The 22,047-nt window shown below is 47.9% G+C and overlaps 1 protein-coding gene across 1 annotated transcript; it reads left to right on the top strand.

Annotated features, from left to right (window-relative positions):
* Window positions 1-18,956: 18,956 nt before the first annotated feature.
* Window positions 18,957-20,210, top strand: LOC133832579 (uncharacterized). Its single transcript, XM_062262902.1, has 2 exons — window positions 18,957-19,309; window positions 19,793-20,210. The coding sequence occupies exons 1-2, from the start codon at window positions 18,957-18,959 to the stop codon at window positions 20,208-20,210; spliced, it is 771 nt and encodes a 256-aa protein (XP_062118886.1).
* Window positions 20,211-22,047: the final 1,837 nt, after the last annotated feature.

Genomic DNA, 22,047 nt, shown 5'->3' with positions numbered 1-22,047 from the left:
GAAGAATTTAAAGATGGAAGTGAGAGCACAGTTGGTAGAATTTTTGTGAAGGAATCAAGATGTGTTCGCCTGGTCTCACAAGGATATGGTGGGTATCTCACTAACTGTGATCAGCCATGTGCTCAACGTGGATGAAAACTACCCAGCAGTGCAGCAGAAGAGAAGATTGCTTGACAAGGAACGAGCCAAAGCTTTAAAAGAAGAAGTCGAGCGACTAAAGGAAAATGGTTTCATAAGGGAAGCTTATTACCCCACCTGGGTTTCTAACCCAGTGTTAGTGCCCAAGTCCAATGGGAAGTGGAGGACCTGCCTGGACTTCACCGATTTGAATAAAGCATGTCCCAAGGATTGTTTTCCCTTGCCCAGGATAGACCAGTTGGTTGACGCAACTTCTGGTCATGAAACTTTGTCCTTCATGGACGCTTACTTTGGGTATAATCAGATAAGTATGCACCCTTCCGACGAGGAGCATACTAGCTTCTGGACAGACATAGGATTATATTGTTATAAGGTTATGCCATTCGGCTTAAAGAATGCAAGAGCCACCTACCATCGTCTAGTGAATGGCATGTTCCGCGACTTGATGAGCAAAAACATGGAAGTGTACGTCGATGACATGTTGGTCAAGTCAAAGGAAGTTGGGGAGCATGTACGAGATCTGGGGGAGTGCTTTGTAATACTTAGAAAGTACCGCATGAAGATGAACCCCCTTAAATGCTCATTTGGAGTAAGTTCTAGAAAGTTTCTCAGATTTATAGTTAACTCGCGAGGGATAGAAGCCAACCCTGAGAAGATTAAGGCCCTCATGGAAATGAAGTCTCCGACCAGAACCAAAGACGTACAGAGTTTGTAACGCCCCAACTCCAGGGACCGCTACAGTGCACATTGCAAACAGTGCTAAACTCGCTAATCGAGTCATTTGGCCATAAACGTGTAACTAAGTATGATTAACGGTTTAGGGATTAAAATTTTTGGGTAAGATATAACGTTTACTATATACATTGAGATCCCAAAAATATAATTTCAGAGTCTATTACCAGAAAATATTTACAACAGGCCGTTCTAAGCGGCAAAACAGGGTTTAACCCTAGTTCCTCTTTCAAACCTCGCCCAAGTATTGGTTGAGCAGCTACATATGTACACATCATCACCTAAGCTCTCCAACTCAAGGATGGTCCAACTTCCTTTTGCCTTTACCTGCACCACAAAGCACCTGTGAGCCGAAGCCCAACAAGAAAACTTATATGCTCATAAACAGTCATATCATGATATCAAATCATATCTGGCATGCCTAGCAAACATAGCTTTATTCAAGCATGCAAATGAATTCAAACAATACTGGGGTATCCAGGATAAGAAATCCTGCCCTTCTGATTGGAGGACTATCAAGTCAATCCTAATCAGATGAGTGTTTCTGTTATCCAGATTTCCGGATAGCGTTTAGATGGATAGCCTCGGGGAACCAGAATTATCAAAGTCTTTCACGAAAGGAGACCAGAGCTCGCGGATGGACAGAAAGGCTCCGCCTCTCCCGTTTAGTGTCCAACATACTCTTTCAAGCAATCGCGACCCGGAAGCTCGTCAATTCTCCCGGACTCCCGAAGGGATATCCTTCGGGGAAGGTCCTTCCAGGAGAAGCTCTTCGGGTTATCTTCGCGGATACAGTTCCGTGCCTCGCACGGAAGAAGACCAAGCTGTCGAGTCATGGAGGAGGCATAGTAGGAATGATACTCACCTGACACAGGATCCCGCCTGACACGCCCGACAGGTCGAGGCCGCACACATCCCAGCACGCCTAAAAGTACCTTCTCGCCTACTGTTCCGCTGACAGCCTGGAAAAGACAGCTGCCTTTTTACATTCCCCATACTTTCATGTAAATATACCCACATAGAACCTGGTAGCCAGGCGACTACGGTAATTGTATCCCCTATTTATGGCTGGTGTAATTAAGACTCATGGGGGCAGAGTAAAACCCTAATCCAAAACTCTAGCTATAAAGACCTCCTCATTTTGCAATAGGAAAAGAGGGAGAAGACATTACATAGCAAGAACTCTGCCAAAATCTCTCTAGCTTCGTCTTCTTCTAGAGAACTCGAGAGAAATACTGTGAGTTTGTGAGGTTCTTGTACACCAGCCATTTTACTGTAATTCTCTACAAGTATAATAACATCGACTCGTGGACTAGGGCTCGTTAACGCCTGAACCACGTAAAAAACCTATTTGTCTATTTATATTTCTGCACTTCTACAGTTCTTATCTTTTTATTATTTTGTTTGTATTCGTTTCCGAAAAACTCGGTAAACATTTTGGTGCTTTCATTGAGAGCTGTAGGGAGTTGTTAGTCAGCTCTTTTTCTGCGTACTGAAAAGATGGTGACTACGAGAAAATCCGCGGTTGACAAGAATGCTAGGGTCAACCCCGATACTATGATGGAAGATGCGGTACAAAACGAACCCTCGGTAGCCCAGACCGAAGAAGAAAGTACCCACGACTCGGACTACCAAGGTGAAGACCCGACATCCTGCCAGGATCGGGTCAGTACTGAAGATACGACATACTTAGAAAACGAAGAAGAGTATGTCCGAGACGGTTACTACAAAGACGGCTACTACTACGAGAAGGATCCAGAACTGGTCCAAGTAGCCGAAGAACTGGGGGCCACTAAGGCCAAGCTTGCTGAGCAGGAGCGTGTCTCCGAAAAAATGCAGCGCATGATGGAGCGCCTCCAAAGCAAGTTCGGAGATCTAGGTGACTCGGACGAGGACGCCCCTGTTTTAGGTGGTGCTGATGCCACCATGCCGGATCCCGCCGCTGCTGGACCATCCAAAACCGCCCCCTAACAAGGGCAAAGAAAAAGTTGGGGAGCCTGTGCGTACTAACGCCCCTGCACCTCCTAAAGGCGTGAATCACCAGGCCGACTGCCCCCCCCGCGCGCAGAAGGTCTCTGGCGCTCCTAAGCCCAGACGTCCTTCAGCCCCAAGGGGGCACTCTGTGCCTAAAGGGCCCGGTGCTAAGGCACCCAGGCCTAGGGGAAGGAACAACCGCCCCAGTGATTCCGTCAACCAGGACGGTCGGGCTGCGGACACGCACTCCGAAGATAGCTGGTCCACGGTGGACCTACGAAAAAAGTTGGAGGCCAAGTATGAAAAGGCCAAAGGAGAAAAGGCCCGCCCTCGCGGAGATGACCTGCGAAATCATCTCAACGACAAGCTCCGGGGACGTGACCTCCCGGAGAGCGATACAAAGAGGCTCGAGGAACAGATCGCTGCCTTGACCAAGCTGGTCCGAAAGCAAAGTGGGGCCCTGTCAGACTCTGAGGAGGAAGACCCGGAACCATGTATTCAGAGGATCGCGGAAACGCCCCTCCCGGAGAACTTCAAAATGCCTCATATAGAATTATATGAGGGGAGGACAGACTCGCGCACCCATCTATCTAAATACAATAAGATGATGCAAGTGGCGCGCGTTAGTGAGGATGCCAAATGCATGTGCTTCTCACTCACCCTTACCAAGTCCACGGAGGACTGGTGGAAAAGATTAGCTCCCGGATCCATCCACAGTTGGAAGGAGCTACAGTCTGCATTCAGGAGGCAGTTCATTGCTGCCCGGGACCACGACATGGAGGTTGGTTCCTTAACCAACATCAAGCAGCTACCCAATGAGAGCCTCAAAGCTTTCATTCAAAGAATGATGGAAGCTGCTGCTAAGACCAAGGTCAGCGATGACATGAAGCTGATCGCCCTTCAATCGGGGCTTACCGTCGACTCCCTGCTATGGGGAGAAATGCAAAGGAGACGAGCAGAAACTCTGTCCGAATTCATATAAAAAGCTCAGGGAATCATCAACCTTGAAGACGCCTACCAACAGGCCTTTGGAGTTCCTCCAGCTCCGACGCCCTCCGTGACTGCACCGAGCTTTGCTTCGCAAGCTCCCGCACCAGCCCTCATGCTTCCAGGAGCCCAGTTCACTCCAAGCGTGTATGGACCTTCCGCGTCTGCTCAGACGCCGAGTCAAACCCATTTCTCTGGGTACGGAGCTGTACCAACCGGATGTAGTATCGCTCCCGGCCCGTCGCAACCGCAAGCGGAAGGCCCAGAACAAAATCTGAGCCAATCGCGGAATAAACGAGGTGGAAGAAACTCCAACCGGGGGGACCATTCAAAGAAACCCTGGAAGAACTATGAGCCCAAGTTCACGGAGTACACCAGTTTGATAGACTCGTGAGAGAATGTCTATCGGGCGACCTGTAATATGGTCAACTACCGGAAGCCCCCGAAAGTGTCTCACGGAGGAAGGCGTCCGCGAGACTCCAATAAGAGGTGTGAGTTCCACGGAGACGTGGGGCACACCACAAACGAATGCCTTCAGCTGAAGGATGAGAATGAGTCCCTGGCAAGAGCGGGACACCTCGGTCAATGGGTGAGGATACCCATAATCTATCCCGGACAGGGAGTAGTTCACGGAGCTGCGTACTCTACGGGACAGAGGGGGACCGCTAGCGCTCCTGGAGCCGGTCACCCCCAAGCTCCTGGATCTCAGTTCCCAGCGCTTCCTGCTCCGACCTCTCCGGCACCCATTGCCATGTTGACTCCAGGACTCGGAAAACCATATCCGCTTGGCCTTGCTCCGCCACCCGTTGACGGACACGTGGCCACCATTTCCGGAGGACCCCACCTTGCCGGAAGCACCCGCAACTCCCAGAAAAGGTACTTGAGGGAGTTAGAACACACCGGGGAGATGTGCGCCTTGGTTCAGTCACCTGCTTAGCGTCCCCGAATGATGGATCTTCCCATCACATTCACGGAAGATGACGCCCGACATGTGCACTTCCCCCACAACGATCCCCTCGTCGTGGAAGCCCAGATCTCCAATAAGAAGGTGTCATGGATCCTAGTCGATAATGGAAGCTCCGTCAACATCCTCTTCAAAGCTGCCTTCCACGCGATCGGATTAACCGAGACAGATCTGATCCCATGCCCCATCCAGCTTCAGGGGTTCAATGGGGATGCACTCATGCCCTTAGGAAAAATTCAACTTCCAGTCACCCTCAGAGGAGACAGCGACGCTTGTGCCTTCAAGCACTGCACATTCGTGGTGGTCGACTGCCCCACGGCGTATAATGCCATCCTAGGCCGACCGGTCCTAATCGATGTTGGGGCCATAACCTCGATACGTCACTTATGCTTGAAGTTTTCATGCGACAACGGGCGCATCGGCACCCTCCGGGGAGACCAACGAAGTGCACGAAGCTGTTATAACATCTCCGTCCGATCCGTCTACACGGTCCAGGAGGCGATTGTTGCCACACCTTTGGCAGAGGATTTACTAGAGACTGGGGGTGCCCAAGGGGCATACGTTGACGAACTCGACCCTAGAGTGGGGGTCGAGAGGGCGATAGAGCCGATGGAGGAAGTCGAAGAGGTGATCCTCAACTCGGAAGATCCCACCAAAGTCATTCAGGTGGGGAAAAACCTTCCATCGGCCATTCGAGAAAAGATCGTGGCCACTGTGAAGAATAATCAGGATATCCTGGCATGGTGCCACGCTGATATGACGGGGATTAATCCTAATGTTGCGTGCCACGCACTCAACATAGACCCATCTGCAACTCCAGTTCGCCAAAAGAGGAGGCCGTTAGACCCAGTAAGGGCCGAAGCAGTCAAAGCTGAAGTGGACAAGCTGATGTCATAGGATTTCTCCAGGAGTCACTCTATCCCGTGTGGTTGGCCAACCCGGTTCTGGTCCCGAAACCCGATGGGTCCTGGAGAATGTGTATTGACTTCACGGACCTGAACAAAGCCTGCCCAAAAGACTGTTTCCCTCTTCCGCGAATCGATCAGATGGTAGACGCTACTTCCGGATATGAACTCTTATCCTTCATGGATGCATACTCCAGATACAACCAGATCAAGATGCATGTCGTGGACCAGGAACACACCAGCTTCCTCACGGACAAGGGTGTCTACTGTTACGTGGTCATGCCTTTCGGTTTGAAGAATGCTGGGGCGACATACCAGCGTCTAGTAAACAAGATGTTCAAGGATCAGCTGGGGAGGAACATGGAGGTGTATGTAGACGACATGTTGGTGAAATCCAAGACCTCCGGGGACCACAGTGACGACCTTGAGGAAGCTTTCGCCGTGATCCGAAAGTACGGAATGAAACTGAATCCGAAGAAATGTACTTTCGGGGTCTCGTCTGGGAAGTTCCTCGGTTTCATTGTCAGCTCCCGCGGAGTGGAGGCCAACCCTAAGAAAATTAAAGCGTTCATAGATATGCCTTCTCCCCGAAAGCATAAGGATGTCCAAAGCGTTACCGGAAGGATAGCTGCTCTCAGCCGCTTCGTATCTAAGGCCACTAACAAATGTGTCCCCTTCTTCAATGTGTTGCGAGGAAACAAGAGGTTCGAGTGGACCCCCGAATGCGAAGCAGCCTTCCAACACCTCAAGGAACATCTAACTCGAGCTCCCATTCTATCCAAACCTGTCGAAGGAGAGGCGTTGTTCTTGTACTTAGCTGTGACAAAGCATGCCGTAAGTGCCGCTCTCGTCCGGGAAGACGGCCGTCTCCAACTCCCTGTGTATTACGTGAGCAAGAGGTTACTGGATGCCGAGTCCAGATATACAATGATCGAAAAACTCTCCCTCTGGTTGCTAATCGCTTTGCGGAAGCTAAGGCCCTATTTCCAGGCGCACACCATCAAAGTACTCATTAACCACCCTCTCCGGCAAGTCCTGCAGAAGCCCGAGTCTTCTGGCAGATTACTTAAATGGGCCATGGAACTGAGACAGTTTGACATCCACTACCAGTCACGTGTTTCCATAAAAGGTCAAGCTCTTGCGGACTTTATTGTGGAATGCTCAGGAATGAATGACCTCCCGGAAGATCCTGTCCCGGAACTTCCCACATGGAAGGTCTATGTAGACGGAGCCTCAAACGAAAAAGGAGCTGGAGCAGGGGTTATCCTAATTTCTCCCCAAGGACATCAGCTCCAGAGCGCCATCCGCTTCGCGTTCCCAGCATCCAACAATGAGGCAGAACACGATGCCATGCTAGCTGGATTACAACTGGCCAGAGAAGTCAGAGCCCAAAAAATTGAACTATACAGTGACTCCCTACTTGTGGTAAACCAAATATCCGGAGAATACCAGACGAAAGGCGAAAAAATGGCTGCTTACGTGTCTCTCTCCCACGGCCTCCTGCAGCATTTCAAAGGCTACCAAATCCGCCAGGTCCCCCGGGACCAGAATTCACTCGCGGACACACTGGCCAAGCTTGCAACAGACCCGGAGATTAAACAATATGGCCTAGTGCCCATCGGGCACTTAGAAGCACCTAGTACTGAGACACAGAGGGTAAATGCCATCATCGACCATTCCCATTCCTGGATAGGACCCATCCTCAGATTTCTCACCACCGGAGAGCTCCCCACTGATAAAGCTGACGCAAGAAAGCTCCAATATCAAGCTCCCCGATACGTGGTTATGGATGGAAACCTTTACCGCAGGGGGTTGTCCATACCCTTCCTTAGGTGTGTTGCCGGAACCGAAATCAGCACCATCATCCATGAGATTCACGGAGGCTTCTGTGGCGACCATACCTCCGGGCTGAGCCTCTCCAAAAAGATCCTTCGTCAAGGATACTTCTGGCCCACCATGAAAAAGGATTGTGTGGATTATGTCAGAAATTGTGAGCAGTGCCAGAGGTACGCCAAGGTTCCGCGAGCGCCGCCTATAGAAATTACCTTAATGACCAGCCCCTGGCCGTTCGTCGTTTGGGGCATTGACCTAGTAGGTTCCCTTCCAACTGGAAAGGGTGGAGTGAAGTATGCCATAGTCGCGGTAGACTACTTCACCAAATGGGCTGAAGCTGAACCTATGAACACGGTCACGTCTAAGAAAGCACTGGACTTTGTCATCAAGAATATAGTGTGTCGTTTCGGGCTTCCACGTAAAATTGTGTCCGACAACGGGAAGCAATTTGATAGTGAGCATTTCACGAACTTCTGTGCTTCACATGGAATCATCAAAAGCTTTTCCGCAGTCGCCAGACCTCAAGCTAATGGGCAAGTGGAAGCAGTGAACAAAATTTTAAAGACCACGTTGAAGAAAAAACTCCAAGCATGCAGGGCTCACTGGCCGGAAGAGCTCCCGCGAGTACTTTGGGCCTATCGCACAACAGAGAGAACTTCGACGGGGCACACACCTTACTCCATGACCTTCGGTTGCGAGGCCGTCATCCCAGTTGAAACTATGATCCCCTCTCACAGGCAGGATACCTACGACCCTACCCGGAACCACACCCTTCTCCAGGAGTCCCTGGACATGATCGAAGAGCTCCGGGAGCAGTCACAGGTCCAACTCAAAATGTACCAAGGCAAGATAGCCTGACACTTCAACACAAGAGTCAAGAGCCGTACATTCGAAGTTGGGGACCTTGTCCTACGGAGAGTATTTCCTGCTACGCAGGATCCGGGAGTGGGAATCCTTGGACCCAACTGGGAAGGCCCCTATGAAGTCCAAGAAAAAGTGGGCCATGGGACGTATCACTTAAAGAGACTCGACGGATCTAAAGTCCCGCGCGCCTGGAACGCGGAGCACCTCCGCCGTTACTATCAGTAAGCCCCGGACTATCTAGTCGAAACTCCTTGGTGGATGTAGCAAAAATGTAAAATATGGAGATAGTCCTCCCAGCTGTAAAACACATGCCTAACAGGCTAATTTAATAAAACACGGAGAGTTTCACTCCGCTTTTACTGCATTTTTTATCCCTTTGTTCCAAGCTGCATTTTAACAAGTGACCACGCAGTCCGGAGACGTCCGAACCCCACGCTCACTTGGGGGGGTATACATGGCTAAGGCATAGCCATACGCCCCTTGAACAAAACATAAAGAGAACACCACTTATGTGCTAGCATTGTGTTTGAAATTTTTAAAATCGATTAAGCTTAGGTTGATTTGTTGCCATAAACATATTTGCATTACGTGTCATGTGTGCATTATGTGGTTATGTGAAAATTGCCATGAAAATATCTGCTATTATGCATCATGAAAATTATCTCCTGTGTAGCCCAGCGATGAACAGGAGTGGAGGTTGGGGCACATTCAGAGAGCCACGCCGAAACACCCCTAACTTCCTGACAAGTCCTTCGCAGAATACTACACGTCCGCTGAAAGCTTTGCTTCGCAAGCTTCAGCTCCGGGTCTCATAAAGTAATGCATGGCAAGATCCACGACCCCTGAGAGCTTTGCTTCGCAAGCTCCAGCTCCGGGTCCCGCAAGGCAAAAGATGGAAAGATCCGCGACCGCTGTAAGCTTTGCTTCGCAGGCTTCAGCTCCGGGTCTCACAAAAAAATGCATGGCGAGCTCCTCGACCACTGCAAACTTCGCTTCGCAAGCTTCAGCTCTGGGAGCAAATATAATCGATCCCCCAATTACAGCAGGCCTTACTTCGCAAAGCCCCTGCTCCAGGATCGCACATGGTAGGCGTAACAATTTCCTCGACCGCAACGAACTTTGCCTCGCAAGGCTTCATGCCAAGTCCCTGAAGTCGGCCACCGTGAGGTCCGCAACGACAGTTAGTTTCGCTTCGCAAAGATCTAGCCCTAAGTCTAGCGACGCTCACCAAAAGAACTCCCGTTCCGGCACCATCCCGCGGAATCGTATTAAGTGTTGGCCTCGCAAGCTTTGTAAAGATCACGATGGGAAGATGCAACGGGTCACCTTTGCCATCCCAGCGAACGGTATAACTACAAGTCCCGGGATTGGCTATTTACCTTAGGAAAGCTGAGTACGATGAAAGAGGGAGTCTGGCCGTTGGAACCAAGAACCCTCCGTAACCTAGAAACGACGTGGGAAAAGACATAAGTCGTTGGAGCTTCAAGTTAGAAATGCATAGGTTCTGGCCGTTGGAACCTAAACCTCATGTGCCCCTACAACAGTTTCTATCGTATAAAAGTCTCTACCCTAAGCACAAAATTAAACAAGGAACTTAGCAGGAAAGGAAAGAAGAAGTCTACAATTATGACAATGAAGGCCCTATGGACCGGACATCTGTAATGTTCCCGCAATTAAAAAAAAAAGAGTACAGGGAGCTTCGCCCCAAAGAAAAAAAAATTATTATTACACAAAGAATAAGACCCCTTCAAGCACTGGGGGTGGCAGCGGCTTCCACGACCGGGGTCTCGGAGACAGCGGTTTCAACTGGGGCTGGCGGAGTCAGCTCATTGGAAGATGGAACGTCATCAATGGCAAGTTCAGAGGTCCCCGCCTCTTCGAGATCTTCTGCCTCAGGGACTCCAGCAGGCTCGTCGATGTTATAAGTCTGGACGTACACCTCTGGGCTTTGATCCCACGCCTGTATCTTTTCCCTCATGGCGGCGGCGTCCTCTCCCAGGTAGCCTACTACCTCCGGGTTTATTTTCCAAAGTTGGTGCATGAGGACCACGTGGGATAGATTAATCGTTCTATTCAGCACCACCTCGGCATCTTCCTTCTCCTTCAAGCGCTCCGCCTCAGAGGTCGCCAGCTTTGCCTCCGCGACAGCCAATTGAGCCCTCAGTTTTTCCAGCTCGGCCTTGGATGCATCCCGCTCTCCCTTAAGGGAATCAATCTCCTTGCGCTGCACCTTATTTTGATACAGCAAGGATTGCTTCTCGGTCACATGCCCCCTGATAGTGAATTGCAAGGCTCCAATCTGTTTATCCTTCTCAGCGAGCCCCAACTCCTGCATAGACGCGAGATCCTTGCTCCTCTTGTGATCTTGCTCCTCCTCGTACAGCTTATTCTGAAGAATGGCGTATTCCTCGTTCTGCTTAAGGAGGAGATTGTTTTTCGATTGCAAGCGGGCATCCAGGGTGTCCTTCTCCCCCCTGGCCTGGAATAACTCTTCCTGGAGCTTGGAGTTCTTGGCCTTCAAGTCATCCGACCGCTGCTTGAACTCATTCTCCGCGCTGGCCCGGTACTCTTGATATTTGGCAAGATATTTCTTGTCCGCCTCTTCTTCAGCCATGTGCCGGGCCTGGTTAATCTTCTCCACAGCCTCCCCCTTTATGCTCTCGACCTGTTGGGTCAGTTTCTGCTTCTCCGCCTCCAAGGCCTGGCGAGCCACCTGGCTCTCCTCCAGCTGAACCAGAACTGCACCCACCTCCCGGAACGAGCGTTCCGCGAAGAGAGAGGCCTACGAGGAAAGACAACAGAATGAGTTAAGCAGAACCAAATGTACTAAGACAATTGATCCCAGAACACAATAACTGGCAGCTTACCCCAGAAAGTTGCTGCTTTACGGCATGTGTCAGCAACAGCGGGTCCTTACTGCTACTGATGGCCCATTTCTCAGAATTGAGCTCGCACAAGCTCAGGGCCATGTCCTCCATCATCTCCGCTCTGAACGGCGCCAATGCACGTCCGAGCCTAGGCACCAGCCTCTTCTCCAAGGCTGGGCCATCCAAAACCGCTCCAGCCGGGTGAAGGGATCTCACCCCCTCTGCCAGCTCAGCTCTCTTCACGGCAGACAGGTTGTCTGCCCTTCCCTGAGTAACAGCCTTCTCGGCCTCCAACCGCCTCTTCAAAAAATTATCAGCCCGTCTTACACCCTCCAGGAGGGCAGCGGGGAAACGGGTTGGTTTATGAGGGAAGTGGAACTTCAGGCCAGGCTGAGGAAGGCTTGTTTGTTGAGAAAGTGGAAGAGAAGAAGAAGAAGAAGAAGGAGACCCCGAAAGGGTGGACTCCCTTTGGACTGGAGGAGGAAGTAGACGGGGTATTAGGGACGGTAGCGAAGACACTACCGCCCCGGTTTGTTGTTGCTGCTGATGTTGCTGTTGCTTTTGCTGCTGCTGTGGCGGTGTTGATTGTCTTTGTGGTTGTTGTTGTTGTTGCTGTTGCTTTTGCTGTTGGAGTTGTGTTTGCTGCTGGGTGGGGGTAGTCTGGTGGGGACTGCGCGCAGCCCGGAGGTCTCCATCACCTCCGGGAGAAGAATGTCTAAGGCGTTTCTTCTTGTCGCCCTCAGCCTCTCCTCCGGAGCGCTTGCTCACCCCGGCCTTCTTCGCGGGGAACACAAGACCTTCCCCATCGTTGCTACTGCTCGAGACCACCATGTTCTTGGAAGGCCCCTTGACAGGAGGCTTCTCCACCATGGGCACGATTGACCTCTCCACCACCGAAGACCCTTGCGCCTCGCCACTTGTCTTCTTGGGTGTGGCAGCTTTACCTCCCCTACCAGCTCCGGCCTTTCGTCTTTTCTCCTTGGACGGGTCTTGGCTGGTGGCGGCCTTCTTGATAAGTGAGGTAGCTCTCCCCAACATCTTTGCTTCAGGATGTTCTGCAAGAAATGTACGAAGCAAGGTTAACCAACCGGCAAGCAATGTGAAAAAAGATAAGCAAAAAACAAAACAAGCAACAACATAAGACACAAACAAGTCCACCAGCAGGGAACAAGAAACAAAAAAGAAAAAAGTTTGAAAAGGACGACCATGCACGAGAAACGTGGATGGCCTTCCCCGAGCAAAACAAGACACCGCTTCCTGCTCCAAGAAGCTCCCGTACTCCTTGAAGTCCGGGAATGACATGCTGACGGAAGAAGGGTCAACAATGGTGACACCTTCTGGCATACTACCGTCACTCAAACACCCGAGGAGCTCATCTACCCTATCGCAATATCTGTCAAAGGGTATCCTACGCAGATCTAGCCTAAGGAAGCGGGGATCGAACCCCACCTGAGAAGTCCGGGAAACCTCAGACAGGCTGGGGGTGTGGATCAATCGAAAACTAGTCTTACCTCTCCCGGAGGTACCAGCTCCCGGAGTCCCTTCATTGGGATAAGCTGCGGCGTGGCGAGCCTCGATTTCTTCTTCCTCCGACTGGGGGTCAGGGAACCTCTCCGCCCAACTAGGGGATAAATTATTCTCGTCCTGGGCCGCCTGGCAGATCACCTTGGACAGCTTCAGGGCAATCTGCTCCCGGACGTCAGCTGACACCTGACTTTGCCCCCTGCCACTCACTGGCTCAATATTTTGGAAAGAGGCGAGTAGCCTATACTCCCTCAAAGATTCAGTGGTCATAAGTCCTTCCACCTTCAGCTCTTCCTCCGAGAGCCCCTCGTAGAAGTTTGACCTCCTTATCATCTCCGCACAGCGAGGTGTCCGCGGGACGGCTTCTGCAAAATCCAAACGCGAGTGTTAGAGATCCCCCCGGAAGGTAAACCAAACGTAAAGAAACAAAGTTAAAAAAGAGAGGAAGGAGCACTTACCAGGGACTTTGAAGTCCAAAGATAGAGCTGGCACCCTCTTCAATGGGAAGCCAGTCGTCAAGAACCAGTACTCCCGGAGGTCTGGAACCCTCGCGGTATGACATGTGGGGCACATCACGTCCGGATACCTCTCCAGCCTATAAAACCCCACTTTGTCTGCATGACCTCTCATGGGCTGAGACTTCAGCCCATAGAAGTATAGCACCTCCTCCGGGGTAGGGGCCTCCAGGTTCCTGGACTTGCAAAAGATATACCACCCCGCTAGAAGCTTGTAGCTGAGGGGAATCAACTGGAAGGGAGCAATCCCCGCCTTCACACAGAAGTTGGCAAAATAACTTCTTAAGGGCAAGTGTGCCCCACACACTATGTGTGCCCAGCTCCAGGCACCAAAACCTTCGTGACTCTGACTGGCAGACTCACCCAGCACCGACAGGCGGTGCCACATCAGGCCTGGGATGTTCTTCAGACCTGCCTCTGAGGAATACAGCTCCAGCATGCCGTAGTTCCTAAGCAGGTTCGGCTTCTGGTCCATCTCCCAGATGGAACTGTTGATAGTCGGTGGGCTAGCTGAGGCCACCTTAGTTTTTGCTTTCCCCTTTGCGCCGGCAACAGGGGAACCTTGCTCCTGGGCAGATTCAGCCTCTACCACAGCGATGACTTGTTCCTTTGAGGTGCTCGTCACTGGGCAAAAGAAACAAAGAAGAAAACACTCCAAGCAGTCAGCACCCTTGCCATACCCTAACGGTATTAAAGGCGTCGGGGAGACCCTCCCCGAAAACTGCTTGGAGAGGCTCCCACCGAGCTTGCCGAGGGGCTGGCACCATGCCACCCGGAGGACAGCAAGGAACTAGATTCAAACTTCGAGCCTAAGCCCGCCGAGAGAAGTGTTTTCCCAGGGGAAAACACCCTAAAGGCGTTCACGCTTATGCCCTAAAATAACAAACCAGAACAGCACAAGTAGACGAGAAACAACTTTCCAAAAGCAAATCGTCAAAGCATGCAAAGAAATGACTTATTGACTCGCATCAGTCACATGCCTATCAAAGCCCTATTCACGCATGCATAAAGATGACACCGGCAGAAAACTCAACCCTAACAACTACCAACAATCTGAGGTTTAGAAGGAAAAAGCAAAGTAAAAATACTTACTGGTATTCGAGTAGTTGAAGATTGAGGGAGTAACCGGGTCACTACACCGCACGAACGCGTGAAGTAAAGGCTGCAAAGACAAGCAACGATTCAAACCTAGAACTTCGGCGATCAAACCTACTGCCTAATCGAAAGAAAATTTTCTGGATTCCTTACCAAAAGAAGTGGCGAATTCGAAGGAAAGGAAGCTTGGAAGCTTGAGAGTTCGAAGATTTGGGAATCTGCGAATCTGAAAGCTCGAGAATTTGAAAGCGTAAAGAGGAAGAAAGGTCCGTTCCCTCGTTTTTATAGCAGGAACGAAATCGTTTCGAATTCCACAAATGGACGGTCCCGATCTTCCCATACCGCATGCATCAAATCCAACGGTTGGGGATGAAGCGCCGGTCCCATTTAAGACTCCTCGGATGGGAATAAAGTATTTATTTCCCATCATTATACCATCTCGGGCCCAGTGCACCATTAAATACCGTCAAATCACTACTCAGCCAGTCGCCTCACGCACACGTCTTGGTCACAGAGCCATTCCCTGCATGACGCGTGGCCCTTGCCACACTTGAGTACTTGAGTTCAAACAGAAGAAATTTCCTTTTTTTTTGTACTGACACTCAGGCAGGAAAAAGGAACCCTTCCAGGAACGCAGGAGATGACCCTTCGCCTAATCTAAAGACCAGAACACCCGGAGGACTGTACAAGCTCCCGGACCTCTCAAGCCCCGTGACCTTGGGGGGTAAATGTTATCCAGATTTCCGGATAGCGTTTAGATGGATAGCCTCGGGGAACCAGAATTATCAAAGTCTTTCACGAAAGGAGACCAGAGCTCGCGGATGGACAGAAAGGCTCCGCCTCTCCCGTTTAGTGTCCAGCATACTCTTTCAAGCAATCGCGACCCGGAAGCTCGTCAATTCTCCCGGACTCCCGAAGGGATATCCTTCGGGGAAGGTCCTTCCAAGAGAAGCTCTTCGGGTTATCTTCGCGGATACAGTTCCGTGCCTCGCACGGAAGAAGACCAAGCTGTCGAGTCATGGAGGAGGCATAGTTGGAATGATACTCACCTGACACAGGATCCCGCCTGACACGCCCGACAGGTCGAGGCCGCACACATCCCAGCACGCCTAAAAGTACCTTCTCGCCTACTGTTCCGCTGACAGCCTGGAAAAGACAGCTGCCTTTTTACATTCCCCATACTTTCATGTAAATATACCCACATAGAACCTGGTAGCCAGGCGACTACGGTAATTGTATCCCCTATTTATGGCTGGTGTAATTAAGACTCATGGGGGCAGAGTAAAACCCTAATCCAAAACTCTAGCTATAAAGACCTCCTCATTTTGCAATAGGAAAAGAGGGAGAAGACATTACATAGCAAGAACTCTGCCAAAATCTCTCTAGCTTCGTCTTCTTCTAGAGAACTCGAGAGAAATACTGTGAGTTTGTGAGGTTCTTGTACACCAGCCATTTTACTGTAATTCTCTACAAGTATAATAACATCGACTCGTGGACTAGGGCTCGTTAACGCCTGAACCACGTAAAAAACCTATTTGTCTATTTATATTTCTGCACTTCTACAGTTCTTATCTTTTTATTATTTTGTTTGTATTCGTTTCCGAAAAACTCGGTAAACAGTTTCGATACTGGAGGTTCTGATAAACCATACTGAGTGACCAACAAGCAAGTCACTATGGGGCTTAGCACCCAAAGCCATGCATATAATGATCAAAATGATCATACAGAGCTCATAACTCTGATAAGATGAGTGAATATCACTTTGAGGTCCTGTTAAACCATAATGAGTGACCGCTAAACAAGTCACTAGGGGGTTCAGTGCCCATAGCCGTGTAACGACACCGTTACATGGGCTTTCCTGCAATGGCTCTAACCAAATGAGTGACTGATGGGTAAGTCACACAAGCGCTTTTAGTTTTCATCGAACTTGAGGTCGGTCCGGCATTAATGCTCTTGTTGAGTCATCCAATGTAGATTGTCGATTAGATCTAATCTTTATTGGCTTGCGTTAAACACGCTAAGGCCGTCCTGACTTATGAGTCAGCGCAATGTGACCAGTGCCCAGTACCACTGCCGAACCTGACTAATGAGTCACAGCTTCACAGTTGATACTAACACCTTTGACAATTTTGACTAATGAGTCAGTACCATGCACAAGTAAGCATTGCTACCAAACATATATCATATGTCAAACATCCAAAGATGGGGCATTCAACATGCTTACTTAACAATTGCAAGCATAATAATGATCATGCACAAACGCAGAGACTCAAGCTCTGACCAATCTCATATTCAATACCCATGGCATGCCCTAATCACATGTTCTTGTGCATCACATGCATCACACTTAATCATCCAGCATGCCTCAATAATAATCATATGCAAATGGGCAAGATTGCTAAGCATTCAATATGCTATCAATGTTTACATTTAAACATCCAACATGCATCAAACATAACCATGCATGTCACATATGGGGTGTAGTTTTCTTACCTTTGGTCCAAGCACGGGTTACCAATAAATAAGCCATAAGCACGATCCTGATTCCAAGCCCCTAGTGATAACCTAGTCATAACCATAATATAAAACCTCATCAAAATGAGTAAATAAATACTTCCAAGCCCAACCCAAGCCTCCGGGACAACAAATCCCACTCAACTAGGTAGTAGGATCGTTCCCAGGCCCTTAGAGTTAAGTTCCCATGCTAAAAACATATTTTCCCAAAAATGACAACAAGCGCCGCGGCCCTTAGGCAAAACAGAACCTCCACCTGCTTCCTCAAGCCTGGGCCGCGGCGCCTAAGAACAGGGTCGCGGCCCTACCTCGAACCAGCCATTTTTCCCCATTTTCAACCTTTTAAAACCTCCGAAAAACATGTCTAAACATTCCCAAATCATCAAATCAAAGTTTCCAAACTTTCCAATGGTCCAAAACAACCAAAACACAAGTCTCAAATCACCCAAAAACTCATCAATCCACAAAAGCCAATTCTAAGCTTAGAAACTTTAAAAACTTAAAACTTAAAACTTGAATTACCTCTGATTGAGTTGTTTCCAACTAAATCCTCCGGCTAATAAGCTTCTAATCTTTCCTAGGATTGCTATGCCTCGATCCTCGCTTGAATTCGAGTCCTAAAACTCCAGATACCTTCGAAGACGCGATCGGGAGACGAAAAGGGAACTTTTAGGGAGAGAGAACGTACAAAACGTTCTTTTTATTTCTTAAAAGGTTACTTCAAGCTTAAGTAGCTTCCAATAAAACCTAGTGCTCGGGGTCCCGATAACACCCCCGGGGACATTATAGTCAAAACTTCCAGAATTTCCCCCTGATCTTACTAACTCCCAATTTATCACCAAATATTAATTCTCATTACCCAATAACTCGGTAATGCTGTAAATACCCCTTGACTTACTCCAAGTCAAGCTTAAATCCCATTGTGACTTTCCCACTAGCTTACCTCCTAGGATCGTCTTGTGCTGGGTAACCCTGGCATAACCAAATAATAACAAAGCACCACACCCATTTCACATATATGCCAAAAATGCCCGAAACGGCCAAAATATGAAAATCACTCAATTAATCACAAGTGGGTTCACATGCATATTTAATACACCTAAACATGCATATTATCATTAAATAGCATAATAAATCAATTATGGCCCTCTCGGCCTCCTAATCAAGGTCCTAAACCTTATTAGGAAATTTGGGGCATTACAGAGTTTGATCGAGTGGATTGCTGCTCTAAGTAGGTTTATTTCTAAATCAACGGACAAGTGTGTCCCACTTTTTAACTTACTAAGAGGAAGCAAGAAATTTGACTGGACAGAAGAATGCGAGCAGGCATTCTATAGATGGAGGCCCATAGATGGAGAGGACCTTTTCGTTTATTTGGCAATCACAGAACATGCCGTCAGTGCTGCTCTAATACGAGAGGAATATAAGGTGCAACATCTGGTCTATCACATCAGTAAGTAGTTGGTAGGAGCAGAGTCAAGGTACCCTATGATTGAGAAGTTAGCATACTTTTAGTGCTTGCATCTTGCACATTACGACCATACTTCCAGGCACATCCCATAAAGGTGCTTACCGACCAGCCCTTACGCCAAGTCTTACAAAAACCAGAAACCTCTGATCGTTTACTTAAATGGGCTGCCGAATCGGGCTAATTCGAGATCAAGTATCAACCTTGATCAGCCATCAAAGGACAAGCGCTAGCAGACTTCATTGATGAATGCACCGAAATTCCTGATATTCCCGACGAGATAGAAAATGTAGCAGGCCAGAGGAAAGTTTTTCCTACCTAGCAAATTTATGTGGACGGATCTTTAAATGACCATCATGTGGGGGCCGGACTTATATTAATCACACCAGAGCAACATTGAATTCATTGCGCGTTAAGGTTCATATTCAATGCTCCAATAATGAGGTAGAATATGAAGCCCTTTTAGTAGGATTACGATTGGCAAGATATGTACATGCCCGGTCGGTTGAAGTTAAAAGTGATTCTCAGCTGGTGGTTTACCAAATTTTGGGAGAATATCAGGAGAGAGGTTTGCGTATGGTGGCATACTCTAAGGACTTGTTAGCACAGTTTGAAGAGTACATGATCAAGTTGGTGCCACGAGAGCAGAACTCCAATGCAGATGCCTTGGAAAAATTAGCCAGTGTGAAGGATGCTAACACTCTGAATATAGTACCAGTTGAATACTTAACAAACCCAAGTATTACTGAGCAGGAAACAATGCCAATTACTGTAACTGACACTTGGATGACACCCATCATCACATACCTCGAGCAAGGGACCTTACCAGATAACTGCAATGATGCCAAGAGGATGATGAGACAGGCTGCTCGGTATGTCATGATGGAGGGGGTGTATTATAAAAGAGGGTACTCTATGCTGCTACTCAGGTATGTGACACCCGACCAGTCGAAGAGTCTGTTAGCCGAAGTACACGAGGGATTTTGTGGAGACCATGCTGGGGGGCAAAGTCTCTCTAAAAAGATTTTGCGACAAGGATTTTTCTGGCCTACCATGAACGAGGACTCCATGGAATATGTGAAGAAATGCGATAAGTGTTAGAGATTTTCTAAGATGCCCAGAGCACCTCCAAATATTTTAAAACAAATGCAAAGTCCCTGGCCCTTTGCAATATGGGGAATTGATATGATCGGGAGGCTACCTAAAGGAAAATGAGGAGTGCAGTTTGTGGTAGTTGCTATGGATTATTTCACTAAGTGGACTGAAGTTGAACCATTAGCCACAATCATGTCAAAGAAAGTGTTAGATATTGTGGTGAAAAATATCATATGTTGCTATGGCCTGCCAAAAAAGATAGTGTTTGATAATGGTACACAGTTTGATAGTAATCTGTTTACTGATTTTTGTGCTAGGCATGGCATCACAAAGAGCTTCTCCTCGGTGGTTCATCCACAGGTGAATGGGCAGGTAGAAGCGGTAAACAAAACATTGAAAGACACCCTAAAGAAGCGGCTCGAGCAAGCTAAAGGATGTTGGGCAGAAGAGTTACCAGAAGTTCTCTGGTCGTACAGAACCACTGCTCGGATAGCAACTGGCCATGCTCCTTTTTCCTTGGCATATGGTTATGAAGCTATGATACCGGTCGAGATCAACCCCCTGTCCCATCGAAGAAGCACTTACAACCAGGATGAGAACAATCAATTACTTACTGAATCTTTAGATTTTATTGAGGAAAAGCGAGAAAAGGCGAGCATAAGAGTTGCTGCTCATCAACAAAAGGTGGCCCGTTATTTCAATTCCAGAGTTAAAGATCGAAAGTTCCAGGTTTGAGATTTGGTTCTCAGAAGAGTGTTCATCAAAGACTCAGGAACTGGAGTGCTAGGACCAAATTGGGAAGGACCATATCAGATCGAGAAAGTCTTGCCGCCAGGCACTTACAAACTTTCTAGGCTGAATGGTGAGCTGATCAGAATCTACTAGATTGGTGAGCACCTTAGGAAATATTATAAATAAATACCACTTGCACAGTGGTAGCTTATATTCAAGTGCTTTACTTGTTATTTAAGTATATTTATGATTTGGTTATTTGCTGACCAGTCAATTTTTTTAAACAATTTTTGTTTGTTTGACACTCATTACTAAACACGTTTTGTCCTTTTCAAATTTATGAGTAATAAAGGAGACTACGCGCAACGTGGTCGATTCTTGCTACAAATATGCTTATGTGTTAATTTTTTGAATAGTGTTTAATTGATCGGTAAAATCAGGCAGTGTTTAACTGCTAGATGTGTTCAAGCAGTGTTCAACTGCTTGAATATTTTCTTTATATTCAATGTGTTTCACGAGTAGTAATTGCTCGAACAAATTCGGTCAAGTAGAAAGTGACCAAGGATCTTACAATCGTCGATCACTTGGGGGGCACATGGGGTATACTGGTAATTGATTCAACACAAGCAATGAGAGCATGAATTAATATATTTGTTTTTAGGCTGACTTGTAAATTTTTGAAGTCGAAAAGGCCATTGGGCTAACTTGTTTATCAAAGCTTAAGTAACTTGGCATCTTTCAAAATTCCAAGTTAAAAGCAAATATTCGTGTGAAATTAAAACATTAGGCTCATAAAATGTTAGAGCAATAAGAGTGTGAGAAAGTATACTTAGCAGGGACTTATGAAATATCTATAATTCATGATCAAAGAGATTTTACTATTCACAAAAGACTTGGGATGTTTTAAGAAAAGTAAAGTAACTACTGAGTAGTAATTGCCTCCACAAAAATATGAGAAAAAGAAATAAACTACTGACTAGAAACAAGGTTTTCACTAGTCAAGTTAAGCATGCTCTCTGGTCGGCCCAAAATGCTCACTGGTTGGGTAGACTATTGCCTGGTTTGTCGACACCAACCTCAGCATCAGGGACATCCTCTGGTAAAAAAGATAGAGCATGAGAAATAGGCACAACACCAGCTGGATTAGCAGCCTCCTTGGCGGCCCTGGACTCACATTTGGCAAGCTGTTCCGCCCTTGCCTCTTCTAAGAGAAATTCGAGGTTGAGAGGCTTGTTTAGCTTCCATATCTGATAGAAGCAGTTGAAACAGATCTCTTCATAACGGGCAAGATCAGCTTCCTTGTCTTGTTTCAACTCTTCATTCTCATGAGTCATTTTTTCTAGCTGGTCAGTCAACGTCTTGTTGGCTTAGATCTATTTTTTATTTTCATCAGCCAACTCCTTTAAAGATTTGTCCCGCTCGACAATTGTTTTCTCTGCCTGCTCAGCCTTGGATTGAAGATCTTTCTCAGAGTTAGTCAAAGTTTCAATCTTAGCTTGGGCTTCCACCAACTGATCATTCAAAACCTTGATCAACTCTATATAGTCGACTGCTCGACGTTGGGCATGACTTATAGTGATAAGCCCCTCGAATAAATAACCAGGAAATATTAAAATACGAGTGATCAATAAGAAAGTAAATGTTTTTGATAATATGCTTACACTCATGATTTGAGCAAGGCCTTTATGGAGGACAGCTTCGACGTTTTGTCGTGGTAGAGTCTCGAAGGTCTGAGTTGTAGTTGCATGGTGAAGAGTATGGTCTAGTAACTCTTTATCATATTCACCAACGATGCGAAGAGGCTCACTTAAGCAAGTTGACCGGGTAGTCTGTAGACTAG

The sequence above is a fragment of the Humulus lupulus genome, chromosome 4, assembly GCF_963169125.1.
Source record: "Humulus lupulus chromosome 4, drHumLupu1.1, whole genome shotgun sequence".
NCBI lineage: Eukaryota > Viridiplantae > Streptophyta > Magnoliopsida > Rosales > Cannabaceae > Humulus > Humulus lupulus.
Note: the sequence above shows the minus strand (reverse complement) of the source record. Positions and strands in the feature narration are given on the sequence as shown.